Genomic DNA, 27,430 nt, shown 5'->3' with positions numbered 1-27,430 from the left:
TCTTTCCTTCACAGAATCACAGAATCCTTAAGGCTGGACGGGACCTCCAGGGATCACCTAGTCCAACCCCTGCACACGCAGGGTCACCCAGAGCACGTGGCACAGGGCTGCGTCCAGGCGGCCCTTGGAGATCTCCAGAGACGGAGACTCCACGGCCTCTCCGGGCAGCCTGTTTCCATGCTCCGTCACCCTCACTGCTAATACGTTTTTCCTTAAGTTCCTGCGGAACTTTCGCTGTTTCAGTTTGCGGCCGTTTCCTCTCGCTCTGTCGGTGCCACCGCTGGGCAGAGGCCGCCCCCTCCCCCCGCCGCCCCCCGCGCTCCAGGAGCGGCGCCGCCACGTGGGGGGGGTGCGCGCATGCGCAGTGCGCTCTGCCGCGCTCGCTGCTGCCCCCGCGTGTCGGGGCGGAGGCGCTGCAGGAGCGGCGCGCGTGCGCAGTGCGGTGGGCGGCCCCGCGTGGCGCGCGGCGCATGCGCGGGGCCGGCAGGTGCGCGGCGGCGGCGGGAGCGCGCGGGAAGGGCGCGGGGGGGCGGCGCTCGCGGCCCGTGGGGCGGCCGCGGCCGCGTCCTGCCGGCGGGGGCAGCGCCGCGCGGAGGCGGCGGCGGGGCCGGGGGGCCGGGGCGCGGGGCCGGCCTGCCCGTGTGCGGGGTGTCCCGGGAGGGCTGCGCGCGGGGCCTGGGGTGGGCTGGGCTGAGCGCTCGCACCTGCGGAGGAGGCGCGAGGAGGCCGGGGAGCAGCGAGAGGGGTGGCGGTGGGCGAGGACGTGGCCCCGACGCTCAGCATCCGCAGGCCAGAAGGCTCCTGCCGCTCCAGAGCGCTGGGGGCTGGCACCAAAACCCGAGCCCTCATTGTGGTTGTTTTGCAGGGCAGTTCCGTGGAGGGAGCCGTTCTGCAGAGAAGCCCCTGGGACATTGCGATGTCATCGCTCCTCCTGGTCATGGTGGCCTGTACCCTCACGCCTGTGTGGCAGGGACCTGGGAGCTGCTTCCTTTTGAAAGGTATTAAGTGACCAGACATGGGAAACATAGGAATATATTACCCGGTAAAGTGACATTTTCATTTTCATTTGGCATCTCCATGCCAAATGCAGAGGATGGAAGCGTGTGTGAAGCGGATGTCGTGTATGAAGTGGATGGGAAAAAAAAACTTGGCCTTCTTTTCATACGAGCTTCTGAAGGTTCTCCAGGGGGGGCTAATAAAATCAAGCATTTCATTTAAAAAATACCCCTATATGAAAGAAAAATAAGTACCGGTAATAGAAATTTTCATAGAGTCCTAGAATGTAAGAAATACCTTTTTCTTAATGCAGCAGCTCTGCTTAGAGGAAGCTTCGTGCAGTACAACGATGACCCCAGCATAAAAAGCAGGGTTCAGTGGCCTTAGGCCTAGATTTGCTATAATGCGGAACTCTTCACCTTTAGAAATGGGCAATCTTGACCTCAGATCATTGTAGGAAGCAGAGCCCGCACTTGCTTGCTGTGGTGTGTGAGTTGACATCCCAAAAATGTAATCTGCAGAGCCCAGCTAGGGGAGAAACACGAGGGCAGAGCAAAAGCAAACGAGCAGGGAAGCAAAAATGGACGTTTTCAGTGTGTATTCTCTTGGGCTTCTCAGAAGCTACTTTCAGGCATCATTCTCATAATTTCTCAGCTTTACCCCTATTGCACAGGCTTTTTTTTTTTATTAAAAAAATAAAGAGGCATCTTATTCTCTAAGATCCATACAGACCAATCTTGTCAGTCTGTGGCAGCAGCCAGATAAGTTGGAGATCAAGTCAAGGCACTATACATTTTTCTTTTTTTGCCTTTGTCATATAACTGATAAGCCAAGAATGGGGTAAACTTTCACATGACGTACTTAATATACCAGTAAGAAGAAAGATTTTTAATGCTCAAATTATTCTACAATCAAAACAGACTAGCTTAAATGATGTTTTACTTTTTATTAAAATATAGTCAAACAATACAATTCAAACAATATTATATATATATGTTTAATATCCATCCATATATATAAAACAGATATATCTTAAAATGTATTCGTTTTATATATGGATGTGTCTAAAATATATATATGTATATAAATATTCCTGTATGTATATAAAATATATCTGTATTTAGAAGTACTCTTTACTAAACTATATACAGCTAACAGAACAGAATGCAATTAATTTTAGATAAAGTAGAAATGAAGTGTTCTGAAGATCACATTATGAAGCACAGAAGAAGTTTCTAATTATTTTCTTCATTTCCTGATAATAAAAAAGACAAATTATCAATAAGCACAAATAAAAGTTTAAGAACCAGATAGTTTATTTCTTCACACAAAGTTAAAGAATCTGTAAACACATCCAGCTGTTGGTGATATTTAGCAATAACATGTCCTACAACCATCACCATGCTTCTATATTCTGTGTAGTTTCAGAGGCATCCCTATGTGTCCAAAAGAGTAGAGGAGACACAGCCTGGAGCACCAGTTGTTTCCACAGTTAGGAAGAGATCCTCCCTGAGAAACCACAGATAAAAGCTGAGAAAGTTACTTGGTGTATGCTGAATTAGTTTAGCTTTGCTACTTGCCCAGTAAGACTCAGAAGAAGAGAGAACTGTACTTAAAGCTAAAGGAGAAAGGTAGGAAACAAGGAAATCCAGGCACATTTAATTTGAGCATTCCAATGTTAAGTTCCAGAAGCCCACAAGTCCTGGGATAACATAAATAATTTCCCTTCTCAAGTTAGTACATGGCATTATACCAGATGAGAAGGGAATGTTTTTCAGGCATGACCTCCCTGAATCCAAAATATCCTCATTCTTGCACAGTCAGAACAGAGCATCTGTCCTACCTCTTAATCAGATGTGAAAGAAGAGATTGAGATAGCAGTGCCTAAGCAAAGAGGCTCCCTCTTTTCAAGGTAAACTGCAGAGGGACCAAGAATTGTATCTATTCTCGTACACAAGTACCTCAGGGATGAGTGGGCTCATGGCTCTTTGGATCTGAAGACTTGATTTCCAACATCCATATCTAAAGGAAAACATGCTGGGATTGCCTGGCTTGGCCGGTGGATGCCTCCTGAAGACATTTGCTGAACGCTGACAACTCATAAATCCTCTTTTACAGGGAGAGGACAGAGAACCTGAATAATTCCTGTAAAACCCGCACAGGCAGACACCTCTCTTCATATCATACTTGGGCTTCTAAGTTCAGAAGAGATTATTGGGGGACTAAAGAAAAACCTCAAACTCTTCTTATGTTTTAGACTTTTTTTAAAGCTGTTGAAAGAAATGACTAAGTATTCCTGTGTTTGCCTGCTTGTAGGGGAAGAAAGAGGAAGTAATAGACGGAGAACAGCACCATCCTTTCATGGTCCCCCCATCCCTAAGGAGAGAAAGAGAAAAAAAAAAATAGATCAAGAAAAGCTATTCACAACCTCCACGGTTAATTGCTTTGAAGGAGCTGTGTGGGTGGAACCATTGTCTTCAAGTCCAATCCTTTTATTTCCTGCTGAAACTGCAAACAATTATGCCAAATATAACAACGGTTTTGCAATATGGATAAATGTCTTCCAGTCGGAAATGAGCAAGTCTTATAACATGACCACTAAGCACTAAAGCAATTAATATTAAGTAAGCATGATAGCCAGAGTGCACGCAGACTGTGTAACAATGATAGAATAGTATATCTAACCATTAGAAAATATATATAAAATGAGTTACCACAATGAGTTTAGTTTTGACATAATCGTTCCGGTGCTTGTAAATGCACTGGCTGAGAAGAGCGTCTGTTTTTTCTAGGTAAGAGATGTTGAACCTCCTTGCTCGCTTAGCGACATAATCCAGCAGATGCTGAAAACCAAATGGAGACACACAAGGTTAAAATAGCATGAGACCTTCTGGAAAAGCTCTTTAAGTCTTCAGGAGCTAAACAGTCCCATCACAGCACAACTGACTGCCAACACTGTCCAGGAGCTGTGCGTGGAGTGAGGCTGTTGGACCCACACACAGCAACCAGGCAAGTGGAAATACTGCCCACAACTGCCCAGCAAACTCCGCTTCCCTCACAGCAGTGAGGGGAGAAAGTTCCCTACCTTGTTCCAAAGAAAACTGAAAACATACCACATACATATATACATACATACCACAAGCTTGCTGTAATCCACCACAACGGGGGGATCCGGCTCCTCAGGAATTCCCACCGGACTCTCATGATGTTCCGACGGACTCTCATGAGGCATGTAAGTTTCTGGAATGAAAACCTTTTCTTAAGTCATGATTTCTCTTTCTCTGGAACATGGCTATCCATCAGCTATCCCACAAGTGGCATCCAATCTTTCTCTGCAGTTCCCTGTTATTTGTTCCCCGAGAAATACTTGGCTTCTACTTTCTCCTCCATAAAAAATAGGAACCAAGATAAAAAAGCAGTAGGAGTGAAAAGCCCAGGGTTGAGAGGAGAAAAAAAGCAATAGTCATAGATTGTCATTACAGCAGGGCATACTTAAGGAAGTTGAATGTTAAGAAAACACATCTCCCATTTGAAGCAAGCATTAAGGTGTAAGTCATCTCTGCTAGATTATGACTAAATGTACGCAGGTTACAGCTTCTTACTCTAAGCTGCTCGTTCTCGGAAAGATGCACGTGCAATAAAAGAAAGCAAATGATTGTTGGTTTGCAAGGAGATCATAGAATCATAGAATCCTTAAGATTGGAAGGGACCTCTAGGGATCACCTAGTCCAACCCCCTGCACACACAAGGGTCACTAGAGCACGTGGCACAGGGCTGTGTCCAGGCAGCCCTTGGAGATCTCCAGAGAAGGAGACTCCACAACCTCTCTGCGCAGCCTGTTCCAGTGCTCTGGCACCCTCACCTTTAAGAAAATTTTCCTTAAGTTCCTGTGGAATGTTTGATGCTTTAGTTTCTGGCCGTTTCCTCTAGTTCTGTCAGTGGCCACTACTGAAAAGAGGCCACCACCATCTTCCTCACTGCCTCCCTTAAGGTAGTTTCACACGCATACAACTGTAAATGCAGTATTAAGAACTCCTATTTTCAGTGTGCCAGGTCAAAGCAAAATAAATGATCCTCTTGTCTTTTATGCCTAATGCTTTGAGGAGCAAAGGCTTTATGAGCATTTTCAGAGCACTCACCTTTTTTAGTCCTCTCTCAGTATAGATTAGCATAGATCTGCTCATACCCTCTTTGGCAGAGGCAAGATTACCCCTCATAGTCTTATTCTCTAGTCATTGTCTATGTAAAAGAGGTATCAGCTGCCACGATGGGAAAGTACCACTGAGGTGGATACAAGAGCAAAATTCAGGAGAAAAGCAGAACATAGTCCAAAGCAAGTGTCTGAGTGTTAAGAAGTCCTTAAAACTTACTACCCAATTTAGGCAAGAACGACTAATGAAGTTAAACATGGAGGAGCATTTATTTGAAAAGTACATAGCACAGAGTAAAATAAGTGTGAAATACAATATCCTGCCTCCCTCATCTAACAAGATAAACCATATTTTTTCCCATTTATTATTCTGTTTGTGAGCCCCAAATGTTGGTGATGTCTCCTCTGAGCCTGAAATGGATGGGATGAAATAAGTAAAATTTCCGAATAGCTTCTCCCATCTTCAACCTTGTGATCTTTGAAAAAACAAAAAGCAACAATAGTGACTTCAAACCTAAGCTGAGATACTGGAACTAATCTTTCTTTTCTTGGCATATGATGTAAAGGTGGTCTGCGATATAAGTGAAGGGAAAGATTTTCACAAGCTTACAGTGCATCTCTCTCATGTGAACTTCAGTCTTCTTAGCTTTGTCGAGTGTGATTCCAGAATAATTTTCCTGGGTTGGCCACGCAATGCTTTGGCAATGTTTTGGCAGGATTGCACTGAGGGCTGCGAAACACAGGATTTTTAGGGGTTGGAAAAGTAAGGCATTCTTCAGAAAGGTGACGGCAGATGTAAAAAGCCACTGGCGTGAGGTCTCATAGCCATAAGACAGGCCATAGAAGACAATGAAAAATGATGATAGCCCCATGACAACAATAATGAATGTCCAGGAGAAGGAGGCACATCTCCGGCATAAAACTGAGTGCGATGGCTTGCGAAAGAGCAGGGGGCCAGTGCTTTGTATTCTGCCTCTGAAAGTTGTCCCCTTCTGGTGTCTTGAGAGGTTCCTCCTGGTGATACTTAAATGAGGCAGTTATGAGCATCTGTAGAGGAATGGTGATGGAAGCCCTTTCAGCTGCTAATGTTATTGATCTGCAAAAGCTGGTGGGTGCTGGGGATTCTTCCCTTTTGTCAACATTGAAGAATATGAAGTTGACAAGCAGCTCCAGTAGCAGTGTGGCCAAAGCGCATGATAATCTTTGGAGCCTGCTGAAAGTGCCGGTGCCAGTGTGAGCAAAAACTGAGAACCACAGGTGACCATCTCTGAGGTTTGCTGCAAGCTTAATCCAAAAATAGTCAATTCTGCTGAGCCGTGCATTTGGGTTCATGGCAAAGAATGTCCTTTTGAAGAAAAAGTTAGGTAGGTTGTGAAAGGAGAGTCCTTCTGGATGTGCTGCCACCTGTGTTAGAAAATGTGCAGGCTTTTAATGCTGAAAAGGCTTTGAGGTCTAGTTAGTCCTATGAGTAAGTGAAACATTAGGGAAGAGTCTTTGGATTTTTCCTGTTTCCTGAGATACTGCTGAGAGCACTCTTAAAGACTTCCTGGAATTCCTTTGCCACCGCTAATTGCAGTGTTGGGTGAAGAGTCCATCTCGCACCCACATGGTCAAATGTCTGCTTTTAATATTGGAGCAGTTTGAGAACAGTAGAGCGTGTGACATCTCAATCAGTGTTTTGTAACCTGTTAAGAAGGTGCGTTGGCCTGATTCTATACTGCATTTTATCTTGATGGGATGTGCATGTTCTTCCTTTACATAAGGTCTGTGCAGAGGTCGGGTGGGCGGTTAGTAGCTGTCTTAAATGCAGGCGCTTGGTGGATTTATGTGTCAGATTATGGGGCCTGTGTGCTACCTGTGGTCTTGATTTCATCAGAAGCAAAGCACGCTTTTCTTTTGTTGTGTCACTACTTGCGAAGAGTTGACTAGCCCAACATGGCATTGTATTGCATTCAGGATGGTTCTGGGCTTGCAAGGTTCATAACATGGGGAAATCTTCTACCTTCTAAAGTGTGTCTGCTCTTCCAGCACTGCTAACTCTATTTAATTGATTCTCCTGCATGATTGTTACTCCGTAAGGGTTTTAGATGGCTCTTCACATTTTCCTCCCAGCTTTTTCTTGCTCCTTTTTTTAACCATGGTGGAAGCACACCTAAAGGTAAAAAATGAGAAAAAAGTGACAGCTCGTGAAATGAAGGGCCTTGTGTATGAACAGCTCCATACATTCTTTAAATTTCTTATCAACCAAAAGATTAGAAACAAGCTATTTTTACATGAGAATCTTCAGGTAAGAAGGCTTCAGCAAGGCCTGTGCATGCATGTGTGCACAAGTGTCCCTTTGTCTTCCCAGCAATATGGGAGTCTTTCAAGCAATTTCATCCAGATGTAACCAGAAGCTTGTGGACTCCCAGATGCGACCTTCATGCAAGGCTTGTGAATTAAAGTGGCTGTCTGAGAAGAGAAGGGGAAACCTCAGAAGCCATCTGCCACATGGCTACTAATGCCAGCCATGAGTAGAGAGCAAAAAAAAAAATAATAATAATAAAAAATCTCTCTTTCAGAGAGCAATGCTAAATACTCCAGCTGCAGGGCAAACCTCCAGCCAGTCAGCTCTTTCTACTCAACACTGGAAAATCTACCACCAGACATAAACTGCATAACCCCTAGAATGTAAGTTCTTCCACTTGCCGGCTTGCCTTAAAGAAGCCAGGATCTCCATCATCCTACTAAGCTAACTCGTACCTGAAAATAAAGTTTCTCTTTTCCTCTTTTGGCTTGCTTACTTTTGAGCTTGACTTGCTTGTGCGAAAAGCTACTTTGAGACAGGATTGCTGTGGCAATGCCTGTTTCTCCAAAACACAAACGAGAAAGAGGGAACGGCTGGGCAGTTTCCTTCTGGAAGTGCTTCTGTGGCAGCCTCCTGTTCCCAAGCAGGGGACTTGTTGATGCAGGTTTGAAAGCAGTGTTTGGAAGTGCCTGCTGGTGGGCTGGGGGCTTTATTTCACCCTGTGCTCTGCAGTGATGGGCCTGCCAGTGGAGGGGCCACCTCTGACTGCTGTGTAATGGCACATGAGTGACAACAGCCGATTGCTGCGGGGCCTTCCTGCCCCACTGTGGGTTGTGGGAACTTGTGGGTGCTGAGAGGGAAAGGGGCTGGAGGGAAGTGTTGGCAGAGAATGTCCTTCGTGGGTGCTTTGGGGGAAGCTGGGGCAGGCTGGGTGGGTTTGTTCCCATTTCTGGCAATGATGGTGCTGGAGCACCTCCTGGTGCCGCAGAGGGGCTGCGCAGCTCTGCCCGCGCACTGCTGGCACCAACAAACCGTGCGGCAGGGGGTTCTCCCTGGCACCTGCAGCTGTGCCAGGCCAGCAGTGCAGCAGAGCAGGGCTGCGGGGCAGCAGATCTGCTCATCCGCTGCCACGAGCTGCTGCCGACGGAGAGCGGAGCTGGCTTTGCTTTGGGATCCTTCACTGGGGCCCCCAGGTTCTTCCCAGTGCTCCCAGTGGCCCTGGTGTCCCCAGGCACCTGGCAGTGGCCCCCTAAGCTCAGTGCCTGCAAACCCCCTCCCTCCAGTGCCTCTGCTCTCCACTGTCCCCAGGCAGCACCACGCAGGGCCCACATCCCCAGGGAGGCAGGCCCAGGGCCGTTGCCGCACCGCACACAGCCCCACACGGACAGTGACTCTCCTCTCACAGGGACACGGCTTTATTTGCCTCCTGCTCTGCACTGCTGGGCTGCCCTGGCGCAGAGCTCTGCAGCTACTGCCTGTCGAGCACGGGGCTCCTCAACGCGCTCCGGCCTCCAGTGAGCTGCAAAGACACCGACGTTGAGGGGAGCAGCGTGGGAACAAGGCCCCTGATGCCCCACGGTGCCCGGCTGGGGTGTCTTCCCTGACACAAACCCAGGGCCACACAAACCCCCATCCCCAAGCGCCCTGGCTTTTGGCACCCACGGAACCTCTGGGCACCTCGCTAGACAGGCCCCACTGCTGTAGCCACGTGGCTGGCGCTGTGTCCCGGAGCAGGCCTGGCATGGGGACATGGCCACCAGGGCACGGGCATGGCCACAGCCCCGACCTGCCCCAGAGACGGGCCCTGAACCCAACCCGGGGCCTCGGTCAGGAGCAGCGCCTCAGCCCCCCACTGCTGCTCACCCAGGACGTGGACGGCTGCCGCCTGCGGTGCCTGGTGGCTTCCCAAGCAGCAGCTCCAAGATGTGCTCAGGAGCCGCTCGAACAGCGCGGGGCAGTCTTGGGCCTGCGACAACACACAGTGCAGGCAGCAGGAGCTCATCCCCGTCTCCAAGAGCCCCCTTTGCTCCCCTCTGCCCAATCGCCTGCCCACCCATGGCCAGTCCGGAGGCGACCCCATGACATGGGAGTCACAGGATGGGCAGCCAGCACAGGGACACAGCCCCAGCGCACAGCTCACTCACCAGGTGTCTGCAGACCTCGTCCTGTGTCTCCTCTGCGCTCAGCCCAACACTGATGTTGAGGCGCCTCCGCAGCCTCTTCGACCCCAGAAATGGGGCGCACAGGTGCAGGGCCACTTTGCAGGCCTGCAAAAGAGCCCCAGGCCCTGTCATGGGGATGCTCTGCACCTGCCCGGGCACTGAGGAAGGAACCTTGCCAGCAGGGCAGCATCACCCAGGGCCCGTGGAGGCTCCTGCAGCCCCATGCAGAAGGCAGCATGTGCCCCCATGGCTCAGCCAGCTCCACGGGGCTTTCTGTGGGGTGCCTGGGGCTCTTACATTGCACACAGCCGGGGACGGGTCGCGAAGGTGCAGCACCAGGCTGGGAAAGGCCTCCTCCACCTCCCTGCTGAAAAACGACCTCCTCCCCGATGCAGAGGAGGCCAGGGCGCCATAGAGGCCGAAGGCCGAGCAGCGCAGCTCCTCTTCCTCCTGTGACGAGAAAGACCGTCGGGCAGGCTGCTAGCACACACTGCTTGGCACCCGCGCGGCGCTGCCCACAGGGTGGGTGACCGGCAACGGCTGCCCCCTGCCAACAGCAGCCCGCAGGGGACGGCAACCCGCGTGGGCTCCCGCCTGCCCACGGAGAGACAGCGGCTCCACTTACCGCCCCCCAGAGCGCCCGGCAGCTCCTGGCCACCTCTTCAAAGGTAGAGCCCATGGCCCTCGCCTCCAGCTGTCCCAGCACCTTGGTCAGTGCCACCAGGCTCTCCGTAGCCACCTCCGGGCTGCCCACGTCCTCCAGGCCCCCGAGCAGCGCTCTCGCCACCGTGGCCCAGTGCCTCCGCAGCTTCAGAGCGACACGCACATGAGCTCTTGCCTCTCAGCGCTGCTCCCCGCTGCGGTGCCAGCGGCAGCGCTTTCCAGAGCAAGCCCAGGGGAGAGCCCTGATGCCAGGGCATTGCCTCGGCACAGCCCTGCAACTGCCTCGGCTCCTCGAGTGCCTCCGCACTCCTCCCCAGCTTGACTTGCGCTCAAAGCCCACCAGAGCCTGCCTCACCTTGGTGGGTGCTCCTGTGGCCACATTGCCCAGGCCCCTCACGGCCATTCGTCTCACGCTGCTGACAGGGTCGCGCGATCGCTCTGCCAGCGCCTCTAGGAGGGGCGTCACGATCTTCCTCTCCCTCACTAGCTGGTCCTTCATGAGCTGCAATCGAGACACGTGAGCGCTGGCACGGAGCACCCCTCACCTGGGTGAGACGCAGGAAGCCCTGCGAGCCCCCTCGCCCCGCGGCTGCCTCACCTCGGCACAGAACGCGGTGGCTGTAAGCCGCAGGTTCGCCGAGCGGGAACGCGGCCAGCGGAAGAACCGCTGCACCAGGCGCTGCGGGACCTGCTCCGCGCGCAGCAGCACACTGCGCACAGAGCACAACAGCCTTGTAGCACGTGCTCACACAGCACAGCCCCGCGGCACCGCTCCCAGCTGCGCCCACCCCGGTGCAGACGCCGCTCGCACTGGAGCAGAGCTCGGGGCAGGCCCCAGCTCCCGGCAGCCCTTCCTCCATCACGGTCCCACCAGGGGCTCTCACCTCGCCAGCAGACACACGCCAGTTGTGTGAGCCTGAGGCGCTGCCAAGGACGCCCACGCTCCCTGCTCCCGCAGCAGCCGCAGCCACCGGTGCTCCAGGCTCTTGGCCAGCACCAGCTCCAACGCCTCCACAAACAGGCTGCAGGGAGAAGCCAAGGAAAGCTCCAGGGGCAGCACTTTGTGGGAAGCTGCTCTTTAGCACAGCGCCACGATGGACTCCAGCTGCAACACTCAGCTGAGGTGCAGAAACAGCCCAATGCCCGGCGCACTGCCCTACAGAGCCCAGTCCCACCTACCCCGGAGGCAGCCCAGCACCAGGGCAATAGGCAGGTGCTCCTGCAAGGCCATGGGCCACACACAGAGATTCTGCCCCTGCTGCTCCTCACCTGCCCGGTGGGTCACTCCTCCTCAGTTCTCCAAGGGGCAGGTCCATTTCCTCGCTGAGCGTTTCACTGAGCTGCTCCAGGAGGCTTGGAAGCAGCCAGGGAAGCAGGCGCCGAACCAGGGTGTCACACCTCAGTGCTGACACCACCTCACAGAGGGCGCGAGTGATCTACAGAGAAATTCAACCAAGAACCGCCTGGTAAAACAAGGCCATTGCCCACGGACCACGTCCCCGTGACAGCCTGGGGGCTTTTACTCTCTCTAGTTCTCACTGCAGGGAGAGCCTTTCAGCCTGGCAGCCACAAGCTGTCCCGGCTCCCCACGCTGCTACCACACCAGCTCAGCACCCCACGAGGCTCCACGGGCCCTCACAAAGGGCAGGAATCCCGCTCGCACTCAAGCACCGCTTGGAAAGCACGTGCAAAGCGGCACGGCCGCCGGGGCTGCTGGCCATACCATGTGAGGCTCCAGGGCAGCCCGGCTGCTGCCCAGCTCCCCAGCGCAGCAGTCGGTCCCGTTGCTCTTCCCGGCTGCCCCCAACTTCTGCGTTAAATGGACGAGGATTGGGCAGCCCACGGCGCTTCTCGCCAGGCTCCTCCACACCTCTGCTGTGTTGCTGCAAAGGAACACACGCCAGCACGTGAGCCGGCATCCCTGGCTACCCAAGGTACCTCTGGAGAAGCCATACACCCTCCTTGTGCCCACGGGACTGCCGGTGCCCAGGTCCCGACAGGGACACGAGCTGCAGCACTCAGCCTTGCGCGGGGCAAAAGCACTGGCTGCCGAGAGGGCCGCCCACGCAGACGAGCCCCGCGGCTGGCTCTGACGGCAGCAGGAAGGGCGGCTGCACAGACCTGTCCATGGGCAGTGGTGTCTGCAGGAGGCTGCCCAGCACCGGCTCTTGGTGAGAGCGGCACAGCAGGACCATGGCCCGCAGCACCACGCGCCGGGGAGTGCTCTGCTGGGTGCTCCGCAGGCACGTGCACAGGGTAGACATGATCTCAGGCACCTGAAAGGAGGTTGGCGAGAGAGAAAGGCTCGGTGCGTCCTTTCCCCGTTGTGCCTTAGGGCCAACACGCTACCTCAGAGAACAGCCAAAGGCAAACCTAAAAAATGTCTCTCTCACCTCCTCCTGGAATATCTTGTCGACACAATCCCCCAGGAAGGTCAGTGTCCACCGACCCGCAGCCCACATGCACATGGGCCTGGCGCACAGCAGGCTCTCCACGATGCTGTTCATGAAGCCTGTGGCCTGGCCTCGGGGGAAATGTTTGCAGACAAGCTGGGGAGAAATCAGAAACACAAGTAAGCATGTCACAAGAGTTGCTCAGATGCAAAACACGTGTCCTGAGAGCAGCACTCCCACACACACGTGCACACCAACATATCATGGTCCCCGTCCTGCTTTTCGAGGGCCAGGTACCTTGGCAATGTTGGTGGAGGTTGCCAAGAGAGACCCAGAGGTGACGGCGCTGAGTCTCGCGGACAGAGATGCAACCTGGGTCCACGGCATCTCTACCATGTTTTCGGCTGGAACTATAAGAAAGGGGTGTGACGTTGATGGGGAGCTATCAGAAAGGGCAGTGACGTTCATGGGGAGCCAACCTCCGGATCCCTGGGCACTGAGTGAGGACATGAGGGAGGCCAGCAAAGGCCACGCAAAGCCAGGGTCCCCCGAGTCAACACAGTGGCTTTGCAAGCTGGACAAGGTGCTACAGCGCAGGGGGACAGGGCCTGGTGCTGGGCTCCTTCCCGCAGGGAGCAGCAGGGGCAGCCCTGCCTATTCCTCTCACCAACTCTCTGGAGAAGGAAGCAGAGGCAGGTCGCTGCCCGCCGACGGGATGCGGCCGATTCCTCGCATGTCAGAGGCCCCAGCAGCCCCACCAAGGAGCCAAACTCTTGGCAGGTGCCGCCTCGCTGCGGGAGCAAGACACAGGCACAAGGTCACCGACATCGCCACGGCCGCTGGCCCTCTCCCGACTGCAGCGCCCCGAGCACTGGCGGAGCCGGGCGGGAACAAGGGGCCACCCTGCAGCCCTGGGACACCCAGAACCCACCGCCCGCCCATGCAGAGCTCCCGGCACAGGGTCCCCGCTCACCCTCTGCTCGCGCCTCTCTTCGCAGGTGCCCAGCACCTGCACACACACTTGCAGTGCTCCCTCCCGCTCACACAGGTGGGCCGAGGCGAGCCAGCGCCGCAGGACCTGCCACAACAGCATCTGCTTCACCACAGCCTGAATTTTGCCCTGCACCACTCCCCAGGGGCCCTGCTGCTTTTGTGGCCCTGCTTTCCCTGGGCACCGCAGCCCCGCATGAGGAGCCCTTGCCGTGGCCACCTCCCCACTCCAGGCTCTCACCACGGGCAGCCTTCATTTGTGCATCAGCCCTTGCTCACAGCTGCACAAGTGGGAGAAGCTCTGCTCATCTAGGGGGCTGCAGGACACTGCAAGCTGCCTGCAAGAACATTGCTGCAGACGGGAAAAGCGTGGATGCAAACCTAGGGCGAGGGCGCCTGAAACTAGGACCATTTCACTTCCGACTGATGTGCATGGATGGCACGGAGTTAGAGAAGAGCTCCCCTCCATGGACCAGGCCCACAGGCGTCATTCCCCTGGCTCTGCCGTGTTCTGGCAACAGCAACGCCTTCCGCGCTGCCCCAGGGCACTCACCTGCACCATGTCCCCCAGGCAGATGGGGACCGGCTCTGCCTGCAGGAGGGCTGCTGTGAGCTGTCCCAGGGCTTGCAGGGATGGCACCTGTCACCAGAAAGCAGAGGAGAGGCCATGTACCCCACAAAGATGCCACAGCAGCCAGTGCTGATTCCCATTCCCAGTGTGGGGTGCCTGGTGCTGGTTCCCCTCTCAGGGGTGACCCAGAAGGCCAGCACCTACCACTGTGCGTGAAGCAGCTGCCACCGTCTTCGCTCTCACGTGCATCTGGTCGGGGCAACGAAGGCACAGGACGGCCTGGCAGCACTGAGCCAGGAGGCTGCACTTTTCCCTCCTGCTCAGACAGGGTTTCAACTTGCTGCCAGGAGAAAAGGGCAGAGAACACAGAGAGGGGCTTACTAGCCCTCCCCAGAGTGAGGCAGAGGACAGCTGCCTTTGGCCCAATCCACAACCCCAATCCCGCAGCCCCAGCCGGAGCAGCCAGCTGTGCTGGGACACACACTGGCACCTGCAGTGCCAGGAACAGACCCTACCTCAAATGCTCCATGGCCACAAGGGCCCGGGGCTGCACCGGGGACTCCTGCGGCTCCTCCTGGATCACCTCCTGCAGGGCACAGACAGGCACAAGGTGGGCAGTGGGCAGGAGAGCGGGGGAACTCCTGCCAGGCCGAGCCATGGGCTGAGCTGGCCGAGACCACAGACACCAGCCCTGCCGCCCCCTCACAACTCCCACAAAGGCTCTACAGCACCGCGGCCCCGGCTCTGGGCACTCACCACCAGGGTCTGCAGCAGCTCCCGCTTGCGGCAGAGCTCAAACTTGGGGCTGGCCCCTGCAGCCCGGATGGCTGTACTGATTTCAGTGATGCTCTGCACCAGGGAGAGCTTCAGCTGCGTGTCCTGATGCCAGGGAAGAAAAATCCACTTTGAGCTCCTCAAAGGGCCCAGGGCAGAAAGAACAAGGGAGACGGAGGCAATCTGTCTCCAAGCACAGTGCGTGGAGGACACTGCACCCTCTGGGAGCCCTGCGGAGCCTGGCGTGACACCTGCGCTCCACCAGGAAACCTCCTCTTCCCTCCCAACAAGAAGCCTCCCAAGGGGAAGGAAGCAGCTGCCTTGGCTGTCTCCCGGGAAGACCCCATGGACCCCGGCCCAGGGGAGCAGGGCGGGCAGCACTGGCACCGCTGCGGCAGGAGAGGGGCACACGGGAAGCACAAGGAGAGGCTGGAGCTGATGGCAGCGCCCTGGCTCTGCCACGCGCCCCAAGCCCTCACCTGGCCGCCCTCCTGATAGAGCCACAGGACGTTGCCCACGATGTCTGTCCCCACGTGGGCCAGCAGCTGCTCCTTGGGAGCTCGCAGCGCCATCCGACCATAAACCACCATGAGCGCCGCGTGGGTAGCCCGGGTCGTCACCGTGTCGCTCTGCCAGGGGTTCGCCGGAGAAGCCCGGTGAAGCACCGAGACGTCGGCCCGCAGCCCCGCTCTGCCCAGGACCCTCCGTGCTCCCAAGAGGGGAGCTACCCGAGCCCAATCAGCCATGCAGCTCCCCACACACTTTCTGGCAACTACCCACAGCAACTCCCAGGGCCCTTTACCTTCTGGGGTTGCAGAGTTCCCAGGAACTGCTCCACAGATGACAAAGCCAGCTGAAAGTGCCCCTCAGCACAGCGGGACACAACTGAAACTATTCCCTACAACGCAGCAAAAGTGGGGAGTCACTCTCTCCACAGTGCCCAGCCCTGGCCAGCTCCACCAGCCAGGTAGGACCTTTCCTGATGTAATGGCAGTGAACAGAAATGCAGCAGGGCCAGAGCAGGACACAGAGCCCCTGAACCCCAGGGCATGCAGCACAACATGAGGAACCCTCACCTGTGCCTCCCACAGCTCCAGGAAGTTTGCAGTTTGCAGGTGTCCCAGGGTCTGCTCTTGTACGAAGCCAGGACTCCTGCAAGCTGCGAGGGCTGTGCCGAGCGCCTTGTACAGGAACCGCTGCAGGAGAAGAGGCCAGAACTGCAGTGACAGCCTGGCCTGGCGGGACAGGGCCAGCCCATGGCAGCCCCATGGTGCCAGGACCGCCGAGGCACCTGCAGCACCAACAGCAGCCTCTGGCCAGTCTGGCCCCAGGACCAGCTTAGCATGTGGAGGGGGCACAAGCGCCTTCCTGAGCAAAGAGAGAGGGCAGGGGCAAAACCAGGCACAGAGCAGAGCAGCATCGCTGACCCGAGTCCTGTCCGGCATCCCCCAGGGTTTTGTCACCGCAGCCCTCGGGGTACGTGAACAGCAGCAACACTGCACAGGGAACAAACCTTTTCCCAGGACAGGCGCGGAGAGCAGCCCAGCTGACGGCTTATTTCCCGGCTAAGGTCAATAATCCAGACGTCGCTCGCAACGAGGTCCAGTGACACTCGCAGGAACTAGGGTGAAGTGGGAGATGAAGCAAATGCCCCCCGTTCCTGGCCAGGACCTTTTGCACACCGCAGTGACCCTGGAGAGGGCCGGGGCAGAGCACCCCCTCGCAACTGCCCCTCTGCCCACCGGCCCCTCCTGTAACTGCCCCTCGCTCTTCCCCTCAGGAGCCACTCCAGCCCCGTGGGCACTGCACATGCCAGGAGCAGGCAGTGCCACGGCACAGGGCGCTGTGTAGGAGGCTTCTGCCCCTGTCTCCAGCTGCCTTTATGGCCAGCCGTTCTGCACATGCCAAGAGCAGCTCTTCCCAGCCAGTAGCACCCATGGCCAGGGCAGGCACTGGGGCCTCGGGACCTGCTTGTGCCACTCAGTGCCTCAACAGGGAGCTCTGAGGTTCCTCCCAGCACTTTTCCTGGCCTTGCTTGCCCCATTCACGTGTATCCCCACAGGGATACTGTACCTTCAGCAGAAGGCTCTCCCATTCTGCCATGTTGAGGTTTCTCGCAGTTGTTCCTGCAAAGCCAAGAAATCAGAAGCCCTTGCTGCTATTCCAGCACCGTGTCTCATGTCCCACAGCCTCAGGCCATCGGGCTGGTAAGTGCTGGCAAATACAACTTCATCCCCTCCTCCAGACTCGGCGCTGCCCTCTCCGTGCGCAGCCTCTCCCTCCCGCGGGCACTTTACCTGCCAGGTGCTGCAGCAGCAGGGGGATCTCTGCAGCCCAGCTCGCCCCCACGCGCCCGTGGATCCTGCTGGGAAGCGCCTGCAGCAGCTGCAGGGCCGCAGCGCCACGGCCACCGCCTGCGTGGGGAGTCACCGCTGCCACCACCTAGGGCAGAGGAGAGACGGGCTTGTGCAAGCCACAGGAGCCGTGGCCACCCCGCAGGCAGGCGGGCAGGGAGGCTGGCATTGCCCTGGATGCCAGGAGGCAGCCGACAGCCTCGCCTGAGCGCTGCCATCCCCGGGAGGAGCAAGAGCCCCCGACGGGCAGGGGCTGCCCAGGCACCCTCTGACATCCTCCAGCCTCCCCCCAGGGTGCCCTGCACTGGCCGCAGCATCATCTCTCCTGCCTCTCCCCTCTCTGCAGCCACAAAAGCGCTTTCCTGGGGCCCTGTTACTCACCAACAGGCGAACTAGGAGGGCCTGAGGCGCTGGCAGAGCAGCTGTGGGCACAAAGAAAAGCCACGTGAGATGCCCAGTCCCAGCAGGCCCTGCCCGCACCATGTCCCGCAGCCCCACGCACAGCTGAAGGGGACCCCAGCTGCGCCGCCTGCGCCTTTGCTGCCCACCTTGCTCCTCAGACTCCAGGAGCTCGTGTGCTGCCTCCTCTTCATGGCACTCTGCTCTCTCCCGCCTCTTGGCCAGTGCACACAGGCAGCGGCAGAGCGGGACCAGCATGCCCATGTACTGGGCCGGCACCACATACCGCAGCAGTTTGGGCCACAGGAGCTGCAGGCAAGAACTGGGCCACTGAGCACGCCGCTATTTCCACCTCTCCCTCCCAGTCTGCCTGTTATTGACGCTTCTGTGGCACCAGTCCAGCCCCTCAGTCTCACCCCGGCTGCCTCCTCCACCTTCTCTCCCTATCACCCACCCAGCTTTGTTCCCCTTTCCCCTCGCTTTGGCTGCCTGCTTGCTGAGAGCGGCCACCACAACTCACCCTGGGGACAGCTCACCTCCCTGCTGCAATGGGGTGCCCTGTGGCCCCACCAGTCCCTATGTCTCATTTACAGAAGGCAGCCAAGACGTGCCCAGCCATGCTCCTTTCAGCCACAGCGTGCGCTGAACAAGCAAGGGCAGCCCTAGCTCTTCTTGGCTGCGTTAGGGGCTAGGATGGGCGGTGTAAAAACACAGGGGAAAGAGAAGAAGCAGCAGCGTCCAGCAGCAGACAACTCACTTTGGCTACTGCTCCGGTGGAGACATCCAGTGTGCCCAGGATGTGCATGCACAGACGCCGAATGGCCTTTTCTTCCTGGGCCTCCAGCTCAGAAAGGTTTCCTGATGTCTGCAGGACAGAAGTGGGAAACACCCGTGGATGCCCATTCCCAGCCCTCTGGGTGCACGGCGAGGGGAGGCTGCTCCCACTGCGGCACCAGCGTCATTGCTCCTGCTCACCAGGCAGAACACCCAATGCTAGGGATGCCCATGGCACCACTGCGGCATGGGACATAGACCAGTGCCACCCTCTGCCCTTACCAGTTTGTCTGAGGAGCGGCTGAACTCAAGGAAGATGTGCCCCACCACGTCCCATGCCGAGCAGCCCGGGGCGCTGGAGTGCAGCAGTTCCCCGACGAAACGCAGGACGGCTGTTCTCACCTGTGGCAGGGGCAGCAGTCACAACCCGCACCAAATGCACGGGTTTGACGGCCTTCCCGGCGCTGCAGCCCCTCTGGCCAGGTCGAGACAATGAGGGAGCAGCAGCAGCCCTTGCTCCAGAGCCGCCACTGGGCTCCAGCCCCAGGCCCTGCCTTTGGCTGCTGCTTTGGCCTCGCCAGCTTCTGCCCTGGGGAAAGGGCTGCTCGGCCGCTGCAGCGGTACCGTCCCTGTCCAAACCAGCTCACCTGCGCTGTGGGGTCATGGCACACGGACTGTGCCAGCTTCACCAGCACCGGCACGTTCTCCCTCGCATTGGGGACTGCAAGACACAAGGGGAGGCGGGTGCTGAGGATGAGCCCCCATTTTTGGAGGGATTTGTCACAGCTCCCTGGCTTTTTGTGCGCAAATGGGGCAGAAAAGTGGGGCCACATTGCCAATTCAGAGGAAGCAGCAGCATCCCAGGGGCACTCCCTTTCTCCAGCACGTGTTACTTACTGTTAGAACAGACCAGAGCTTGCAGCATTTGCACGGCGGCCGTGCGATCAGCCCTGCTCCCGTTCCTCAGCTTGTAGTAGAGGAACACAATCACCTCCGCTGGGCAGATTTGGGCTGCGGGGAAGACATCATGCTTGGCGTTAGCGGCCAGCATCCCACACCTGCCCGTTGGCAGGACAGCAGCCGGGACACGGCGGCGCGGGGCCGGCTCTCCTTCCCTACCCTGCAGCACGACGCAGCGGCACAGCTCTGCTCGGTGCTCTGGGCTGGGCGGCTCCACCTCATCACAGAGCTGTGGGGACAAGGTGTGTTTTAGGGAAAGCCAGAGCAGCGTGGAGGGGGACAGAAACAAGTTGTGCTCCCAGTGATCCTCTCACGAGCAGCTCTGGCCACAGACCCACAACCAAAAGCCCAGAGCCCCCAGCACGTGCAGGCCAGCGACGCAGCATCGGGCCTTACCTGCTCGTGCACAGCAGCGTTGATGGCCAGAAGCCTGGTGCGAGGCACGTGGCTCTGAACGTCTGCCACAGCCCCCAGGAAATAGCGCAGACTCTGCAAGGGAGCACGGGAGGGAGAGGGCAGCTGTCACCATGAGCCACGGGGAAAGGAAATTGGCCCCGCTGGGAGCTGCCTCGGCCTGAACCCACTCCCAGGGAGACCCCAGCCTGCACGGGGCTGCTGGCTCAACCACGAGGTCTCTCTCCCCCCTGCAGCCCTGCTGGGATGGCCTTTCCTGGCACACCGTCCCCCTCACACCTCTCCCATCACAGGGGCTGGACACGGCCCTGCCTGTGAGGACAGAGCTCCCTATGCCCCCCGACACAGAGGTGGCACAGCCTCCCCTCCGGAGCCACCTGTCCCAGGATCCATCCTCTCCATCCTGGCCTCCTGCCGTGCCATTTCTTCTAACAAGCCCCTGCAAAGCCCCAGATCCCTCTGCCTGCTCAAAGGTATTAAAACATACAGAGCTCCTGTTCCTTCCAGCACCCTGCAGCTCTCCAACACCTTGCACCATCCCCACGGCCCCAGCAGTGCTGTGCCCCTCGCAGTGCCTCACCCTGGTCACCCCAGCGGGGTCCCGCACTTCCCGGTACTGATGCAGCAGCCAGGGAAGCCTCTGCCATGCGCGCTCGCGGTGCTCCTCCAGGCGCACGAGGACACCCATCATGGCCCCCATGGCCCGGAGCACAGCCTGCTTGCCCTGATGAGGAACAGGGACACGCCACGTCGAGGGCTCAGCGTCTCTCCAGCACTTGCCTCTCTCACACACCATCCTACCCTTCCCATGTGGAGTCCTCCCCTTCCCCTTCACCCCTGCTACAAGGGCTCGCTCACCAGCACAGGGAGCGTTTCCTCCTGCACCCCTAGCCCACCCTGCCAAACGCTCCCAGGATTTGGGCTCTTCCCAGCAGGCAGCCCCAGCCTCCATGCTGACGCCTCAGGGCCACCACGGGCACCTGCGCTCCTGCCCACTGCCTGGCACCGCTTGCCCCACTGCATGGCCTGCAGACTCCCCTCTCGGGCACTTCTGTGGCCAGCCTGCTCCCTTTGGCTGCTCGCACAGCCCCTCCAGCCCCCACGGGCGCCCTCGCTGCTGCGGCCCGTGGCTGCTGGGGCAGCAGCGCTCACCTCTTCCTCTTTGCAGCCCTGCCAGTTCTCGCCCACGTAGCAGAAGAGCAGGCGGACGGGGGCGCAGAGCTGGGCACCTCCCACGCGAGGGAAGGCGCATTTCTCCCACTCGCGGAAGTACATATTTATGCTGCTGCACCACTGCTCCAGGACTGCAGCATGGGAAAGGAAACAGCATCGTGTCACAGTCTCTGGCCGGCAGGAGACCTTGCAGCGGTCCCCAAGCCTGCTTCGCGCCCAGGCCAGGGATGCCAGGGCTCAGTGCAGGAGATTGGGTTTCAGGGGCATCATGAGCCATGTTCTGAGACACCCGGATTGAAATGCTGGATTGTTTCTCCCCTCTCCCACCCCAGTACCATCTCCTCTGCACAGCCTTGCTCCTTGCTTTCTTCCCAAACGGTCCCTCTCACGGCGCTTCCCACTCCCAGCCGTGCCCACCCCAAGAGCCCAGCAAGGCGCCCAGGGCCACCCTGGTCCCTTCCCGTCTCTGTGGTCCCTGCCGTGATGCCGACACTCACCACCGCAGACGGCGCGCAGCACCCGGCCGCTCCGCGCCTCGCTCAGCGCCCTGTGCAGGGTCGCCAGCGTCGCTGCCGCGAAGGGCACGCAATGCAGCGCTGCGGAGGGGGCAGTCCCGATCAGGCAGAGCTGCCACAGCCCGTGGGCTCTGTGCCCTGGTAGTTTTGTGTGCCAGGACCAGGGCTGTAGGGCCCTGAGGCCACGGGGCCATGCTGGCAGGGGATGGGAGAACTGGCGCTGCGCTGGGGGAGCCTATGGCATGAGGAGATTCCTGCCAGGGCACCCGCATGTGGGCACCTTCCCCAAGGGGTGCAGGGAAGCCCTGGGCATGACACGGGGCAAAGCCTGGCACATTTGGTCTCCAGCAGGTTCCCTCCAGCCCAGCCCAGACATTTTGGGCAGCTACAGGAGTTGTGTCTCCCGCTGGGCACCCACAGAAACGCAGAGCATCAGGCTGGGAACTCTACCGTAGCGGGCAGCCACATTCCGCAGGGTGACGAGCACCACCTCCGCCGACACCTCCTGCAGGCTCCTCAGGTGGCCCTGCAGCGTGGACACCACCTCGCGCAGGTGGGAGCGGGCCAGGGCCACCAGGACGTCACTCGCCGCCGTCCTCACAGCGGCTGTCACGCCCTGGAACACAACAGTTCCTGCACGGCGCGAGCACGACCAGCTGTGCCCGGCGCTCAGTCTCCAGGCACCACATAGATCCCGTGACACGATTCCCACTGCCCCTCGCTCCCAAACAGCCCACGACCGCCTCTCTGCACAGCTCCGGGTACCTCCCCAAGCCCCACAAGCAAGGACACGTCCCAAAGACTGTCCGTAGGACAGCTGGGCACCTGCATGCGGAGTCTCACTAAGAGAGAACAAGCTCACCTGGACCGCTCGCAGGTCTGCAGACACTGCTGCTATGAGCCTGTCTACGACAGAGCTCTGCAGACAGCTCTGAGAACCACACAAGACGCTCTCCAGCTGGCGGTAGGTCTCCTCTCGACCGCCCTGGGGACACATCACACACCGTGTGGTGGGACCTGCAGCCCTCAGCAGCTCCGGGATGCTGAGGCCGTGCTCAAGCTGGCGGCACCTCTCAGCACAGCCGTTAGGAGCGGCTGGGAATCCTGCGCTGGGATTTCCTGACCACAACCCAAGCCCCAACTCCGGCACCACCGTCACCTCCCGCAGGAAAGAAGGGTATGTGGAAGCGAATGCCCAACACCATGGCAGGATCGGTGTTTGCAGTGAGGCAGGGGACAGAGGTGCCATGGAGGGAGGACCACCCATGGCATCAGGGCAGCAGGGTGCTGTGGGGAGCCCTCCAGCCTCATGGGACAGCCCCAACTCACCGTGGCGTCTTGCAGACGGTCCAGTAGAGAGATAACCATGGCGGCAAAGGTAGCGATGACCACAGGGACAGACCCAGCCACGCTGCCGCCATCTTCCTCGCGCACAGGTCCGGACCGGGGACCTACACGAGTGAAGAACCCTGGAAGGAAAAGTGGAGGGTTGCATCACGCCAGCAGCTGCAGGGACGGGCCCGGTATCAGGGCACTGGTGTCCCCAGCCAGAGCTCAGGGTGCCAGGAGAGGCCAGGGAGGCCTGGGGACAGGGGCCTCGCTCTCCAAGCTGGGAACGCCGGCACCAGCAGGGCCCCTCACGCCCACGGAGGACGCGGGGTGCCAAGCGCGGTGCTGGCCCTCACCTCGGAGCGCTCGCAGCACCCCCATCGTGGCAATACTCCTTCCGCGGACGCGCTGCTCCATCAGCAAGCACTTCCTCTCACAGGAGTCACGAGCCACTGGGCCAGCGCCAGCCCTGGGAGGGTGATGGGCCCACGGGGACCACTGTGACCCGCCACGAGGGCCACTGTGACACATGAGGGCCTCAGATGTCCTCCAGACATCCTGCGTGGTGACTCTCTCTGCAGACGCACGGCCCGTGCCTGTGCAGTGTTAATTCATTACGAGGATGTGGAATAAAGGCTGCTACAGGTGGAAGGCAAGGTTACCACCTTTCTGCTCCGATTTAGGAGTTTCAAGCAGTGTCACTGAAGCTGCTGCCAAACAACCTCATCTTCACAAGATTATCCAAAGGACAGAAGCAATAGAATCATAGAATCATAGAATCATAGAATGCTTAGGGTTGGAAGGGACCTCTAGAGATCGTCTAGTCCAACCCCCCTGCATACGCAGGGACACCTAGAGCACGTGGCACAGGGCTGCGTCCAAGCGGGTTTTGAAGATCTCCAGAGAAGGAGACTCCACAACCTCTCTGGGCAGCCTGTTCCAGTGCTCTGTCACCCTCACTGTCAAGAAATTTTCCCTTAAGTTTCTATGGAATTTTTGGTGCTTCAGTTTCCGGCCATTTCCTCTAGTCCTATCAGTGGCCACCACTGAAAAGAGACCATCCCCGTCCTCTGCACTCCCTCCCTTGAGGTATTTATATACACTGATTAGATCCCCTCTCAGCCTTCTCTTCTCCAGGCTGAACAGGCCCAGCTCCCTCAGCCTCTCCTCGTAGGGCAGATGTTCCAGGCCCCTGATCATCCTTGTAGCCCTGCGCTGGACTCTCTCCAGCAGCTCCACATCCCTCTTGTACTGTGGAGCCCAGAACTGGACACAATACTGCAGATGTGGACACAATACTCCAGATGCGGCCTCACCAGGGCTGAGCAGAGGGGCAGGATCACCTCCCTTGACCTGCTGGAGACGCTCTTCTTAATGCACCCTTTGTATGGAGCATTCCGCTGCTCAACGGATGCTTAATCAGCAGCTGCCTTTCCTGAGCTTTCCAAGCTTCCTTTCTCCAGCGATTTTCCCCAAAAAAATTCTCTCTTGGAAGAAGCAAAAAAAAACAAAACAGAGAAAAAATAACAGGCAGAAGAGGGGATCATCATTGGCCGCCTCCTCGGGCAGTTTTGGGGCTGTTTCAGCCATTTTAGGGGCCGTTTTTCGGCGGTTTTTAGAGGCCGGTTCTCAGCTCGTGGCTGTGCAGGCGCCGCCTCATGGCGAAATGGCGGCACTGCGCGTGCGCGGGGAGGGGGGGCGCGCGCGTCTCCTGCGCACCGCGCATGCGCTGTTGTCCGTGCGGGAGGGGGCGCGCGGCTCCTGCGCACTGCGCATGCGCTGTTCTCCGTTCGGGTGGGGGCGCGCGACTCCCGCGGGAGGGGATGGGGAGGATTTTGGGCTGAAAAATCGGGATTTTGGGGAGGCAGGAGGGGCCTGGAAGGGGTGTTTGGGGGAAAACTCAGGGATTTGGGGAGGGCTGAGCAATCTAGGGGGGAAATGGAGTCTTGGGGGTTTTGGGGGTCTCGGGAGGGGCTGGGGGACTTGGGGGGATCCTGGGGCAGATGGGGGGACATGGGGGTCCTGGGGCAAATTGGGGGGATTTGGGGGCAAATTGGGTGGATATTGGGGGTCTTGGGGCAGGTTTGGGGGGATATTGGGGGGTCTTGGGACATATGGGAGGTTTGGGGGCAGATAGAGGGGATATTGGGGGTCTTGGGAGGGTTTTGGGGGGGTTTGGGGTGAAATGGGGGGATATTGGGGGTCTTAGGGGGATATTGGGAGTCCTGGGGGGTCTCGGGGGCTGAGGCGGGTTCTGGGGCCAGGGGGAGGGAGCCGTTTTGGGGCAAAACGGGGCCGTTTTGGGGCACAGTTCAGAGGGGGGGGGAGGTGTCAGAGCCCTGAGGAGGCCACTGGGGGCGGGGCCTGTGGCAGGAAATGCCTCCTTCCCCAGCAGGGACACGCCTCCTGGGACACGCCCACAGAAAGGACACGCCCCCTTTTCCAACCTCCCCCCCATTGGCTGCAATGAAGCTGCGGGGGCGGGATGGAGGTGCTGGGCGTGGCCAGGCCCCCCCGTGCTGCTGGGGAGCCTCCCCATTGGCTGAACCCCTCCTCCATTGACCCCCCTTGGCCCCCTTGAGCCCCCATTGGCCCCATTGAGCCTCCCTTGGCCCAGTTGACCCTATAGGGCCACTTGGCCCCATTGAGCCCCCCCAGTAGCTCCCCTTGACCCCCCGTTGGCCCAGTTGACCCTGTAGGCCCCATTGAGCCCCCCTTGGCCCCATTGACATGCCTGACCCCCTCCCAATAGCCCCCATTGACCCCCTCTTGGTCCAGTTGCCCCTACGGCCCATCTGGCTGCAGAGATGGGCCAGGATCATCTCGGGGTGGAGGACGTCAACCCGGAGAGCTTCGAGGGGGGCAGCCTTAGGCTGGGGCACCCCATAGAGATGGGGGGACTCATAGGGACGTGGGGACCCGCCGGGAACCCAGTGGGAGCAGGTGTCCCCATAGGAGACCCATAGGGACCTCCAGGACACCTGTGACACCCCTAGGAGACCCATAGGGGACCCACAGGGAGATGGAGACCCATAGGGAACCCATAGGAGACACATAGGGACATGGAGACCCAAAGAAGACCCATAGTGACATGAGACCCATAGGGGACCCATAGAAGACCCATAGGGACATGAAGACCCATAGCTACCCAGCAGGTCCATCAATTGCCCCCACCCAACCATGAAGCCCCCACGGTGGCCGTAGCTCCTCCCTCTTGGGCCATGGGGCTCATCAGCTATGGGGTGGGGGACAACACGGGGGTCACAGGGGGCGGCCTCACCCCCAGGGAAAACCCTGGCCCCATAGATCTGCCCCCTGGCCCCATAGATTCCCCTGTAGCCCCATAGATCCACCCCCCCGGCCCCATAGATCCCCCCCCCGGCCCCATAGATCCCCCCCCGGCCCCATAGATACCCCCACCGGCTCCCCCACCAAGGCCGACTACCTTAAGGCCAACTACCCCTTAATTTTCCTTAATTGCCCCTTCATTAACCTTAATTACCCTCGACTACCCCTTAATTACCCCTTCATTGACCTTAATTACCGATGAATGACCCTTCATTAACCCTTCGTTGAACCCAATTAGCCCTTCACTGACCTAATTAAGCCTTGATGGACCCTCATTGACCCCCTTTACCTCCAATGCCCCCCCTTTGGCCATACCTGATCCCTAATTAACTCTAATTAACCCCTATTTCCCCCTCATTACTTTACACCATTGACACCAAATTTACCCCAAACAACCCCCAATGCAGCCCCATTGTCCTAATTAACCCCTAATTAACCCCTAATTGCCTTAACGATGCCCCCAAGACCCCCCAACGGCTCCCCAATTAACCCCTAATTAACCGCTCATTATCTGCCATTATCCTCTCATTAACACCCCGAGCTAATTAACCCCCCCCCAAATTAACGATGTCCCCATCGGCTGCCCCCCCCCACCTCCCACCATTGGACCTCTAATTAAACCCTTAATTAACTAATTGAATATTAATTCATTTAATTAATACATCATAATAATTTGTATTGACTTTATATATATCATAAAACATATGACATGACATATTAATTTATATTAATATATATGACATTAATTTATATTAATGACATATTAATTTATATTAATAATAAAATAGTGGGGAGAGGGATCCCCGGACGCCAGGGCCCCTCTGCGGAGGGGGAGGAGGAGGCGGAGGGGGAGGAGGGTCTATAATTGGGGGAGGGGGGAAGGGGCGGAGACTGTGGGAGGGAGGAAGGGAGGAAGGGAGGAAGGAAGGAAGGAAGGAAGGGAGGGAGGGAGGAAGGAAGGAAGGAAGGAAGGAAGGAAGGAAGGAAGGAAGGAAGGAAGGAAGGAAGGAAGGAAGGAAGGAAGGAAGGAAGGAAGGAAGGAAGGAAGGAAGGAAGGAAGGGGGGAGGGAGGGAGGAAGGAAAGAAAGAAAGAAAGAAAGAAAGAAAGAAAGAAAGAAAGAAAGAAAGAAAGAAAGAAAGAAAGAAAGAAAGAAAGAAAGAAAGAAAGAAAGAAGAAA

The 27,430-nt window shown here is 57.4% G+C and overlaps 1 protein-coding gene and 1 pseudogene across 1 annotated transcript; both read right to left on the bottom strand.

The window, feature by feature from the left end:
• Positions 1–7,511: 7,511 nt before the first annotated feature.
• On the bottom strand, positions 7,512–10,661 carry LOC148591460 (protein maestro-like). Its single transcript, XM_088537521.1, has 7 exons — positions 10,614–10,661; positions 10,221–10,403; positions 9,893–10,045; positions 9,578–9,700; positions 9,297–9,399; positions 9,101–9,169; positions 7,512–7,597 (listed from the first exon to the last, which is right to left on the bottom strand). The coding sequence occupies exons 1-7, from the start codon at positions 10,659–10,661 to the stop codon at positions 7,512–7,514; spliced, it is 765 nt and encodes a 254-aa protein (XP_088393647.1).
• A 138-nt stretch (positions 10,662–10,799) lies between these two features.
• Positions 10,800–23,285, bottom strand: LOC148591459 (maestro heat-like repeat-containing protein family member 2B; annotated as a pseudogene).
• Positions 23,286–27,430: the final 4,145 nt, after the last annotated feature.

This window comes from Tinamus guttatus, unplaced genomic scaffold, assembly GCF_059628265.1.
Source record: "Tinamus guttatus ecotype Peru unplaced genomic scaffold, ASM5962826v1 Tinamus_guttatus_pri_ptg000804l, whole genome shotgun sequence".
NCBI classification, from domain to species: Eukaryota; Metazoa; Chordata; class Aves; order Tinamiformes; family Tinamidae; genus Tinamus; species Tinamus guttatus.
Note: the sequence above shows the minus strand (reverse complement) of the source record. Positions and strands in the feature narration are given on the sequence as shown.